This window comes from Phycodurus eques, chromosome 19, assembly GCF_024500275.1.
Source record: "Phycodurus eques isolate BA_2022a chromosome 19, UOR_Pequ_1.1, whole genome shotgun sequence".
Taxonomy (NCBI): domain Eukaryota; kingdom Metazoa; phylum Chordata; class Actinopteri; order Syngnathiformes; family Syngnathidae; genus Phycodurus; species Phycodurus eques.
This window is the reverse complement of record NC_084543.1, coordinates 13609313-13622321: the sequence shown is the minus strand read 5'-3', so window position 1 is coordinate 13622321 and position 13009 is coordinate 13609313. Positions and strand designations below refer to the sequence as shown.

The following is a 13009-nucleotide window of genomic DNA, read 5'->3' as shown; positions in this document are numbered from 1 at the left end:
TTTATTTGTTTTTTTTTGCTTGCAATAAACAGTGTTGGTTTTAAACAAAAGTGTTTCTGTTTGGTAGGCAGCTCAACATCGCATCCTCCTCTACACCGGACTGACGACAGGGCCCGATAGCAAAAGCCAAGGTAAGCTTTTTTTCCTCTCTCTCTTGGTCCCTTTGCTCCACTAGACTTGGTTACTGATGTTAGATGCGACACGGCGCCACCACTTATTAACTTCGTCACATTGTGAAAACATCTAGTTATCTCACGCTTCTACGCTGTGTACCACCTTAAGTGGTCCGATAGAAAAATAAATACTAACACATTGGTTCCCCCAGGACCATTTATATGAAAATGTCAATTAAACGTAAAATTTGGAAAAACATTTATCAAGTATTGTAACTCTTATTACCCATGTAGATTATTTCTGAAAAAAATGAACACAAATAAACTAACTGAAAATAAACAAAATGTAATCATCGATTTAAATGCAAAGTGTTATATATATTTTTAATTGTACGTGTATTTTTTTCATTTGAATTATGTTTATATATTTAAAGCGTGGCTTCATTAAATTTTACATTAATTAATGTACACATAAAATGCAATTAGAAATTGTATTTATTTATTATATTATATAACATATTTCTTGGCCGTTTTCTAGACTTTTTATTTTATGTACCTTTTTATCCTTCTTTTGCACTGGCCTTAATACACTGTATGTAGCCCCAGATCCATAACTCCATATTTGAGTATTTAAAAAACAAAACAAAAAACATTCATGATTAAAGAATCAATGTGATACACACTCCAGGATCTTTTCTTTCTTTCCTGTTTTAATTTGGGAATTTGTTTCTATCAAGAAATTTGAGGTTGAACAGCAAAATTGTGAACATTTTGTAATTTAATGCTGTTTGTTGTTATGTAACATAGACTATTTCAAAATGAATAAGAAAATAATGCTTGCACTGGTATTTCCATGTTCACATCTCACGCACAGCACACATACAGGATGTGGTAGCACTCTTTACAGGACTGCTAAACATATATTAGAAAAGGAAGCAAAATGTGTTGACACCTTTGCAGGCTATGCTTCTTGCTCCAATATAAAAAATGATCTACTGCAAACCACAAGTGCTTATTCATGAACAGTTCAACGATAACTTATATGTATCTGATGTCTGCAGCATTTTCAATGTAGGGATAATTATGCTCCCGCTCTTGCTGCTGGTGGTGGCAGATATTTTGCATCCTGTACGGTCTGGTTTCTTTTGAACTTCTCCTAGACATGAAGTGATTTTTAAACTACAGGAACACAAAGAAAATACATTCAGTTTTAAGTGCATTAAAATGCAAACAACCAAAACACTTCATGGTAATAATGCAACTTACTTTGTATCTGCGTATCACAATCACTGCTCCGGCTACCACTGTGACAGTTAATACTGTCGCAGTTACAACAATCAAGGTGCTATCCAAAATCTTACTGCATTGTTTCACATCTGTGAGGGAAATGATTTAGATTTAACTTGAATCAACACACATTGTTTTACTCTTTACTTTTTTTTCTTTACTCTTTGTACCTTTGACAGTGATAAGGGTCTCATTGCTGAGAAGGGTTTGCTCTGTGGAAAGATCTAAATTGAAAAACAACCATTTGCAGTAATACAAGTCCGTGTCTTCCAGCTGCAGTTGAGAAACCTTGATAGTAAAGCCATGACCTTGATTGGTGTGGCGGAAAGGGGTTATGTGAATTCGGCCCTCAAATTCTGCAGCTGTCGTCTTCTTGGTTAACCAACCTCTATCCAAGGACAGGAACAGCACGTTCCTTTGACCTTGAAAATGTCTGTTTAAATAAACTCCCACTGGATTGGACAACATGGTGGAGCATGTTATCTCAGAGGAGAAGTCGACACTTGCTACCGATGTGTGTGAAGGATCCTGTGGATCTACAAGAGAGAGATTCATTTTTAAATGAAATTTTACAGTTCAGGCTGGCGGTGGCCACAAAACCAAATGGTCGTGAGATAGTGTGCAGGGTCGGGGCGAGGGGGCATCAGTGGTAGCTGGCCATTGTGACAGCCTGTCATTGGCGTGGATGCATGCGACTGTCAAAAAAATTGGCCAAGGCAGTCCCTGTCAAGGAAACCTAGTTGGCTGTTGTAGAATAGGGTGAACGCAACCAAGCCTGACACAATGAAAGTGCGTATCAAAACTTGGTCAGTATGTGAGACAGGAAGCATATGTAGAGATTGATTAGCAAATTAGTTGACAGAAAACTAACATATTGAACCTAACCCTAACCCATATTTATTGAGCAGTAGGATGCCCCCCGCGCCGACTCTGGAGCCTGACCAAGCAGGAAAGCTTCATTCGACTCTGCCAAGGCCACAAACTTGCTCCAAAGCTGCCAGCCATCCTCATTTAACCCATAGAACGCCTACGAGAGCGACCCCCACCAGAATGTCACGGGATTGGAAGAAATGTACTGGCATCAGCGGTAAACAGGGGGCAAAACAGTAGTGCCCTTTTAGTCTTTGAGAGTCAGCAGCCCCTTGCCCCCACAGCCTCTCACGGGTAGCATGGTAGACCATGAGTAAACTTAGTCAATTTGAATGCAGAGGGAAAAAACTGGCCGAAATCTCACACCGCACTACGTTTCGGACAAAAGTGGCAGAGTGGCCACCAGGAACATAATGTAAATGTAGCCTAAAGAGGACTTTCGGTAAAAGAAAATGATGACTGGATGATTTGTTTCTGACCTACGATTAACTGGTGCCCAAGTAAAATGGGATTGGCTCTCTATCTTAAACATGGCCTACTTTCCTGTGGTAGAAAACTTAAAATACATGTATGCATACTGATCTTTTTTCCACCTCCGAATTTGCTGTATGTTCACTCCAAGTACACATGAAGAGCTAATTTCCAAAAGGAGATAAAAGCCAAATTTAAAAATGATCAGTCTTTCCATGCCATTTATTGTGAACAGACGCTATTAAACTTTTATTGAAAATATTCAGACAGAGCCAATTAATTGTTTTAACAGGATTTAATTATTTTCTGCAGTTCCGGATGAATGTCATTTTTCTTAAATGATCAAAATCGATTTATAGCGATTTGGAAATAGACTTCTATTAATCTTATTTATGCTGCTGCACTACACAAAAAGGAGTTTGTCATTTTAATCGTTCCTTTATACATCTCACAAGTGTTCTACATTGAGCACGCCAATTAAGTAGTTACATACAAGTTACAGCTGTGTATTAGCTGCATGGTAGTTTCAGCAGATGCAGTACCTTTTGCCTACTTAAAAAGAAAAAAAAAAGCATCTGAAGTCAAATAAATATAAAGCAGTTTGAGAAATAAAATTGATTTTTTTATGGTCGTTGAAAATGATGTGTCTGTAACCAGCTGAAAAATCACTCATCTTTGAATAACAAATTTTTGGGTCAACAACCCAAAACATGTTTTTCCTCACCTGACCAGGTGTTCACCTCAGAGGGAAGGCAGAGTAATCCAATCACACAGCTCCACCAGTGAGCATTCATCCTTGCAACAAGGGCTGCATGTAGGTTTAGACGCACAGTTGACAGACTAAAGATCTTGACTTTCTCACAAATGCTGAAATGGAGCTATGTGATTCATAAAGGAAATGCGTATCACACACAGTGCCTCGTCTTTCCTTTACTCAGCTCATATGCTGCAAAATGCTTTCTTGCCTTTCACTTTTTACGCTCAACACAAGTTTCGATCAAAAAAACCAACAACAAAAAACAAACAAAAAACAACACATACACCAAAAAAAATACTTGCCATGGTACTGATGGAATAGAGTGATGAGACTCTTGCATAGTTATCTTTGTAACACTGCTGCTGTACGCTTTCAGCAAAGCTGACCAAAACCTTTTGACTGATTTGGCAAAAAAACAACATCTCTAATGTGCATTTGGTAACCTCAAGATCAGATCATTGGTTTCCAATGTGCTAAACGTTCTCTTCGTTTTCTTATTGCTTGGCAACAACAAATAAATCACATTTGCTACCTCAATTTCCAGACCCTTGTGTGGACTGTAGTAGTTTTTATTTTGAGCTTATCTCTTGTCGCCAACGCATATACAACGCCATCCAGCGGACATATTGAAGAACTGCATCTATTGAGTCCCGCTCTTGACTTGATCAATGGTATTGGGTGGTCCTTAATTACTCCCAATAACAGTTTGTGAGCTCATCTGAGCAGATTTCCAAACTAACCAAAGGTGTCTCTTCATGTTCCATCATCCTCACCACTGCATGTGTGGTGGCTGTAAGGGGGTCAGACTCTGACTCCTGTACTGTGTGTGCAACAGCTTGCAAGTCTGCTGGGAATCCTGGCTCTGAAGCCAGTCTTGATAAAGGGTCTGCAGAGTTGGGTTTACCTCCGGGAGACTGACAGGCAGACTGCTGTAGACCTCCTCCATCTGCTGGACCAGGTTTTTATCCACGCGGCCTGCCGTCTCATTCTCGGCTTGACCGCGGCCGCTTAAGCACCCTGAAAGAAACAAGTGTTCACAAATGAGAAATGCAAATATGTGCTCCATTTGTTCTCTACATTTTTAATTGGCATTAGAAAATAAAAATGAAGCAGTGACAGATTAGTTTATTTGTCTTTTAATTTAACAGACAAAATGATAACATGCCAGATTTTTCATATTTAAATTTTAGGCTGAGATCAAAACTATTCAATGAAAAAATGGTTCACAGGACTGAGTTTAGTATCAAAGCAGTCGGGTTTACGTGAAGGAGTTTGATAAGGAGCATTAATAAATATACGTTACCTTGTTAGCAGCCACAATTAATCCGGTACCACGATCAACGATATTATATCAAGGATAAACGTGTTTCAAGCGTTATTGTAATCGACTTTATGCATTACAACATCACATGCGAGCTATTCTTTCACCGCTCTTTGTCGGATCACGTTGTTTTCATCTTTTTCATATCCGCACAGAACACCACATGTGGACAAGTAAAATTAGGGCAAATCGCTTCAACAACACTTATTTTCATTCTTTCAACCATTGTGCACTGATATGCAAGGGACTGTGTGTACTGCTATGTCTTGTTTAGGGGCCATGGTCTTTGGTTAGGATTACAAAAAGCCAAGGCCAGATTATGATGCCGATCTCTCAGTAGTACAGTGTGCGAAAGGTTTGATGACAATCACATTTACAAAATGTTAGCAAAGGGAAAAGGTCAGCGCCAAAGGAAAAGCATAAGCTGCAGTCAGAAGCAGTTTGTGAATGTTTTCCTTCTGCTCGGCCTACTTGAAACATACTGACTGGGCCACGCCTCTGAATCAGGACATATATACCATATTTTTCGGACTATAAGTCGCAGTTTTTTGTCATAGTTTGGCCGGGGGTGCGACTTATACTCCGCAGCGACTTATATGTGAAATTATTAACACATTACTATATATGATTTGGAGTGACACTGATGGTTTGGTAAATTTGTTAGCATGTTCTTTATGCTATAGTTATCTGAATAACTGTTAATGTTACTTTAACATACCAGGCACGTTCTCAGTTCGTTGCTTATGCGTCATGTAACGTTAGCTGAATGTGTTACGTTAGCATACCGTACACCTATTCAACCTGTTGTTCTCAATTTTATTTTTATTTTAAATTTCCTTACAAGATTAAATGTCTGTTCTTGGTGTTGGATTTTACCAAAATAAATTTCCCCCCAAAAATGCGATTTATACTCCAGTGCGACTTATATGTTTTTTCCTTCTTTATTATGCATTTTTTGGCTGGTGCGATTTATACTCCGGAGCGATTTATAATCCGGAAAATACGGTATACAGTTCCTTGCTTATCATTGCACAATGGAAAAAGAAATGAAAATAATGGTGTAGTCATCCACATGAATGAGTTGAAAACAATGTGCTCAGACAGACAAACAGCAGTGAAAGCACATCTGTGTCACACGGAAGCATGAACTCAATTACAATAATGCTTCAACCAACTTTGTCCTGTATATAATATGGCTGATTGCTCATTTGATGGATTGTGGTCTTGGTCTGGACTGACTGCTACCATATCTTTACTCATACCCGTTATCAAATGTCTGGCTCACGTAAACCTGACCAATTAAATATTGAAATCCAATTAACTCCTGTGGCCTGTTTTTCCAATTTGGTCAATTTCATTTTGATTTTAGTCTAAAATTAAAAGATGAAAAATCACTTTCGTTTTTTCATGTTAAATTAAAAAAAAAAAAAAAACAGATGACAAAATATTGTCACTGCTTAATTTTTCAATTTAAAATAGAAAGAACAAGTGCTACACGGATTAATACGCACAACTGGCATTCTTTCACATATGCATTCTTACCTCCTGGACAGGACAGGACCTCCACCAACTGGTAAGGCACTCGTCCCTTCCTCATGCGGTGCACCAGGGTCTGGATGTTTCTGAAACCGTAAACGGCAGCAAACTGCAGCAGCATTTCGCCGTCTCGCTCTAGTGTCACCTCCTGAAAATCACGGTTCCTGCAAAACGAACAATAACCGGTGTGTTTTCATGGAATGATACGGTGAACCCCCACTTGTGTCATCTCCTCTCACCTGAGGGTCTTGTATGTGATCTCGTGGACGTCAAGGCCAAATAGCTCCTTGGCAGCGTGCTTGAACACATGTTCTAGAAAACCCTCTGAACCGTGACCTTCATGCCGAATCAGCGCCACGTCTCCACCTTCTCCAAGACTGCAACAGCAATTTTGAAAATGAGATATTGTTAAGTCTATCATCAATTTACTATAAATGATTTTTCTTGCCCCGTACGGTGTTTTTATTGTATTTTTATTTTTCCGTTTGTTTAAAAGGTTTATAAGCTGTTTTTTAAAATGCTTTTAATCATGTAAAGCACATTGAGTTAGCTTGTGTATGAAATACGCTCTATAAATAAATTTGCTTTTTGCTTTCGAACTCTTATCCTCACTAGGGTAGTGGATGAGAATTCTTCAGTGGACCAATTGTGTGAATGTCAGTGCACAAGTGGATGCAAGAAAACAACTGTAAGTAGCAGCACCTCCTGGTGTGGTGTTAACCTTTACCTATTTTTCAAAAGATTGTCACAATTTCACAAATAAAGGTTAGGAATAAAATGAGCAAGGACTGCTTTCATATAAGTTCACAGTGGTCAATATGTTGGCACATCTACACCATCATCAGTATGAACAGACTAATGTTTGTGTCTGAATTAAACAGACTAAAATTGCTTTTCATTGGGTTTGTTCCATCAGCAAATCAGAAATCTTTTGACCTGATTAATATATTGCAGGTCCCTAAAGAAAGACTCCTGCTCGTCTCAGACCAGTGAGTTAGGTTTTTCAGGTTTATGTGGGAATGTTGGCATTAGCTTGTTAAAATCAAAACTATATTCCTGTAATATTACTCCTTTTTTTGTCTTTAAACTTCATTCAACAATTTAATATTTTTTTTCCCCATTCAGTGTGGCCTAATACTCCTTCAAACTATGATAAACACAAACTGTGAACATTTGCCAAATACAAAATTACTAACGACTGTAAAACCTTTTCAATAAAACATGACCTTGATTATCTGAGCCTGTAAAAACTGAACACTACTCTCAGTAAATCTAAAGGTGCAGCTCAAGAAATTTCAAAATGGTGGAAAACATCATTTTAGTAGTACAATTCAAAGAGTGAAACTCATAGTTAGATCCATGACACAATGAAATCATTAATGAACTATCTTTAAGTTTTTATAATTTTGATGGTTAGCGAAAACCCCAAATTCAGCATTTCAATAAATGTGAATATTACATAACCTATCAAAATGATTTTTAATGAGGTCGCAATTGGTCTCCTGAAAAGTATTTTCCTGTGTTTAATGAATCTATAATATACGAGTTTCACTTTTTAAATGGAACTATTGAAAGAAATAAACTTTTCTACAATATTCTTATTTACTGTGACGCACCTGCATATATTATATGAATGAAGAGGTGTTAACTACTCACACATGGTCCAATGGAACAGAGTCTAGCTCTTCTACAGAGACCTTCTTCTGTTGCATCAGGCAGTAAATTTCCCCTGCAACATGACACATTATACTCATCACATGTGCCATACTAATGCCAGTATCAACAAGTTTCGCTTGTTTGATTTCATCTTATGCCTGGAGGGAGAATGTATACTGAATACACACATACATTAATTGACAAAAATGATGTCTTGTTTCCCCACTTCTTCTATCATTTATATATAAAAAATAAAATAATACGACATTCTATATCCAGGGAAGAAAAGGGGGCGTTTGAAGGGTGTATTTGTGGTCATTTGGGACAATAAACACAGACCATGTTATGTGAGAAACCGAACATAATGGTCAACACAACCTCTGGAACAAAAACAAATCTGTAACAACAGATTTGTAACATCTGTTATTTTACAACTGGTATTTTATTTTATTTGTCTTCCGCTGGCTGTGTCAAAGATAAGGCGTATTGAACCTGAGGTAAGGACACAGTCCACATCCCTGCTCTCCAGAAGACTGTTGTAAAACTCTTCTCGGACAGCCTCCAGCTTTTTGTCAAAGCAGGGGGCCACCACCAAATGGTACACTTTGTCCGCATTTAGTTTCTGTTGGCAGAAAGGAAAAAAATGTCAGATTCATCCAAGACGTATTTAATAATTTGTTGAGTCCAATTTAGTGGGAACAGTGTGTGTGTTGATCTGTAAATGATTGTTTGCTCAAGGCCCGGGGGCCAGATTTTGCCCAAAGCAACATTTTATGTGGCTCACATAAGCAAATAGTTTATTTACTTCATGTTTCTTGTTAAATGGAGAGAAGTTCTGTTAACGAAATTGTAATTTTTCTTCACTGTGAACAAATATTAATTTTTGTCCACCGAATCCCTTCTGAACACAAATCGAACATGAGTTGTATACTTTATATGCCTCCATATACTTTAAATGCTGTACCTATAATAGCCATACAATAAGTGGAGTAAATAATGCCTCAGCTTTTTTCCCTAGACAATGTATCCACACACCCAATTTCCACCAATATTCAACAATGATGTCATCATCATATGATTAGTATTATTATTACAACGTCATATATAATTCCACTGCACTTACTCACCTGCTGTTTGGAGAAGTAGTCTTTGACTAGACATCCCATAATTTGCTGCGGAGACCTTGCCGTGCAGATGTGAGGAGTAACCAAACTCCCGAGGACGCGCTCTGAATAGCGGATCCAACCTTAAATAAGTACAAATGTGATTTATTGCAACACTTAGTTTAGGTTCTCTTTCTGTCATTTTACAGGTTTCAGTACAAGAGCATCTCTATACTAGACCTCCGAAAACTCCCTGATTTTACCTGTCTGAAGTCATACATGGGAATAAATGGATAAGCTGTCAGAAAGTTCAAAAGCTGTTACTGTCCCTGTTGCTGAAGAAGGGAGTGGTGCAAGACACGTTCTCTATCTATCACCACCAGCACTGCACTGTTATCTACATCGCGACATCAACGTGCATCACAATAAATTAGAATATTATAGAAAATTTCATTTATTTCAGTAGCTCGATTCAAAAAGTAAAACTCATACAGATTTATTAAACAGCTAGAAAAATACATTTCAGAAAGCCAATTCCTACATCATTTTTACATTAAATTGAAAAATACTTTTGATAGTTTATAATATTATTGGCAAATCAAAGGGATGCACCAAAAATTCGGTCACCGAAAATCTTCCAGAAAAAAAAAAGGTCCATAAGTGCATTTTCGGTTTTCGGAAAATGGCTGAAAGAGGATGTTATGATGACGCGAGCAAAAACCGCGCCCGGCGTGCTTTTCTCTGGGTAAAGCCACCAAGGAGGAGGCGGCGTGAACCGTGGGCATCTCAGTCTCGCTGTTTAGCAGATATGATGGTGCGTCAAATTATGTCTTAATTAGCGCTGGGTGAAAATAAACCGATGATGGTACATATCTCAAAATAACATTTCCTTGATAAACATTTGAGAAGCAGTCAATAGACTTTGATAGATTACATTCATTCATGTTTTGACAGAGAATACGAATAACCAATAATAATGCGAGTTGCTCCACGCTGAACCAATCACGTGGCGTCAATAGAACTATGCCAAGTTAGGTTAACGCACACAGCACATTAGCAGCGATACACAACAGTGTTGGCGCCAATGTTTGTAGCCAACTGCTGCAGCCGTGGGAAACTACTAGTTTCTTGTTCTCAGAAGAGAACAAGAAAAACAAAAACAAAATAACTCCACACTGCCAAACTTTTTCGGGCCTTTCTTCTCATCCAAAAACAACAAACAAATTGTATCGCAAAAAACATGCTAGGAGAGTAATGGGCACAGTTGAAAATAAGTTACCAGCTCCCCAGGTGTAAATTGGAATTGGAAAACTTTTGCAAAAGCTTTTGCGTGGTCAGATTATACACGTATACAGGTTTTATTTGTCTTACACAATATATGTATAATGTTCCATGTCATGTTTAACTTCCATCCATCCATTTTCTGCACTGTTATCATTTCGGTGCATTTTCTATTTTACTGAGATGTGCCTTTATATCTCAGATGCATAAGAACTCTAAGCCATCAGGGTTAACGGTAAGCCAGAAATGAAGGTTGAGGAAAGTTTTACCTGGGCAGGACGAGGTGAACATTGGCAAAGCGTGGGAGTCATGGTGCCTCCTGCGATATCGCTGAATAAACTCCTTTTGACTCTCTATGATGCTAAAGCCTGCCGCCAAAGTGGTATCAAACACAAACTGCACCCCTGCATGGAAAAGAGAATAACTGAGAAACAGGCAGATAAAAGATTGATGATACAGGTTAGCTAAAACACAAACATCTAGATGTAAGAACAGTTTCTTCCCCGCTGCCATAAGGATTAATTTACTTTGCATGGTTCAAGTGACACAACCATTTTTTTTGCTCTCAAATTTGGATATGCATCATGGAAGCGTAAATAGAAAAAAAGAACAACAGGGAATCGCATATCGACAAATGAAAATTAAATCTGATATTAATAATCTGACAATGTGAGTGCAACATAAACGCACATATCGGATATCAGTCACAAATGCAAGTATAACGTAATCAAAATACACCAATTGTTGACATGTAAACACTTAGGTCTGTCCAAACAAAACAAATAAAAACGTTAAAAGAACACCTAATGTAAATGTAAACTTCAGTGAAAGCATAGACCGCTGATTTTCAAAATGTAGTGGTACAAGAGCTCCCGCTGGTGGTCTGGAAGAATCACTCAATTAAATGTTAAAACTTTATAATATTAGAGTGGCTTACGTTTTTTAAACTCCAGTAGCCGGCACAGTAAATGCTCTTAAGTACAGTTCAGTCGTATTTAACTTTTAAGTAGAATACATTTGCAGGTAATCGGTGAGAACTGTTTGTTTACAAACATTTATTTAGGTACAATTTATTTTAAATTTTTACAACTTACTGTATGTGCAATACATTTTAATAAAATGTGTCTATTTCTACATAAAGTTTGAATATATTCATCATACACATGATAAATACATCTCCAAATGTCTAGTTAGCATTTAGCTCACCCAGGCTCTTGAGAAAACCGCAGAGTTTACCGGCGGCATCAACGATGTCCACGCCAAACTTGACGGCGAAGAAAGGTAGCGATTGTGGACACACTGACGCCACCAGAACCCTGTGCTTTGTCACGTCACACTTCTGATGAGGACAGAAATGTCTCCACTAAGGTGCAACTAAAACAATGCATGAGCTTACACAGTCCGGAATCATTTGAGTGTACCTTGTTGAGAGCCAAAACCCGCTCCATCTCCTCTAAGTTCTGCTGAGAGATCTTCAGGCTCTCCTCCTTGGACATACAGCCATCGCAGGATAGACAAGCACTCAGTAACAACTGTGATCCCTCATTCTCCTGATGGAACAAAGACAAACGTCTTTTACATATTCATAAACAACCTGGGGGTTTTCAATTTGACTATTTAGAAACAAGATTTTACCAGTCCATTGACTTGCTCTCCCTCTTGGAGTGAGCTGACATCGCCATCGCTCTGTTTCTTGTTGCACTGTGCGTCAAGTAATTGATTAACATGCAGATATACATTATATATACACGTATGTAGTAAAGAATTTAGGGGTGGAGGGAATATAAATCACCTGCTTGGTGCAGTTCTCACACTTTTCCTTGCGCTTCCCAATGCTGACCTCAGACATTTTGTTAATCAGTTATCTGTAAATAGATGGCAGTGAATTCAGATAATATCCCTTAAAAGCACTTTCCAAGAAACTTCTCATTCCCACGTAGAATGCTTCCTTAAAAAATGCCAGTCATATGAAGAATTCCCAGCATTTTGCTGTTTTTAACAACTCCACCCTCCTCTGACTGGGTCGACGTTCTATCACAAGCACCTCAGAAGTACCTTGACATTAACTTGTTAAATGACGAAGACTTCATTATATAAACATTACAAAGAAAGCTTCAAACCCAATGTATGCAAAGATGTACAGTATTGTTACAGTCGCGCATCCTGTTTACATTATATATACATAATACACACACACACACCATTGTGTGGGTAATTTAAGAACACAACCACAAGAGAGGACAGAAAGATTCAGGTAACTCACCTTGGGGTAAATATAGCTTGTATTCAGACTCTTGTTAAAATTAGAAGGACGAGGAAACGACGACGAAGAGACGCATAGCACCATTGGATGAGCCACAGCAAGAACACACAGGAGAGGTGAACCCACAAGAGTCCAGTACTTCTAAAATGGGAAGAATAAGTGCGTGTACGCAGTTGCCGGCAGTGTCCTCGATGGACTCTGGCGTTACTTCATAACAAACAAACTAGGGCCTTTAAGAGAATCGGCGTTTTTTCAAACCGAGCATATTGATGTCTACGAACATCGGACTCCATTGTCGTAGCCGGTGAACGCTACAGCACAAAGCTGCGCATGCGCAGTTGCGCACAACGT

At 38.3% G+C, this 13009-nt stretch overlaps 1 protein-coding gene across 1 annotated transcript; it reads right to left on the bottom strand.

Annotated features, from left to right (window-relative positions):
* Nucleotides 1-2969: 2969 nt before the first annotated feature.
* Nucleotides 2970-12968, bottom strand: narf (nuclear prelamin A recognition factor). Its single transcript, XM_061705957.1, has 12 exons — nt 12659-12968; nt 12188-12260; nt 12031-12096; nt 11817-11945; nt 11602-11734; nt 10665-10799; nt 9139-9257; nt 8504-8633; nt 8012-8084; nt 6595-6732; nt 6362-6519; nt 2970-4515 (listed from the first exon to the last, which is right to left on the bottom strand). Exons 2-12 carry the CDS (start codon nt 12242-12244, stop codon nt 4268-4270), a joined length of 1386 nt encoding a protein of 461 aa, XP_061561941.1. The 5' UTR covers nt 12245-12260; nt 12659-12968; the 3' UTR covers nt 2970-4267.
* Between the last annotated feature and the right edge of the window lie 41 nt (nt 12969-13009).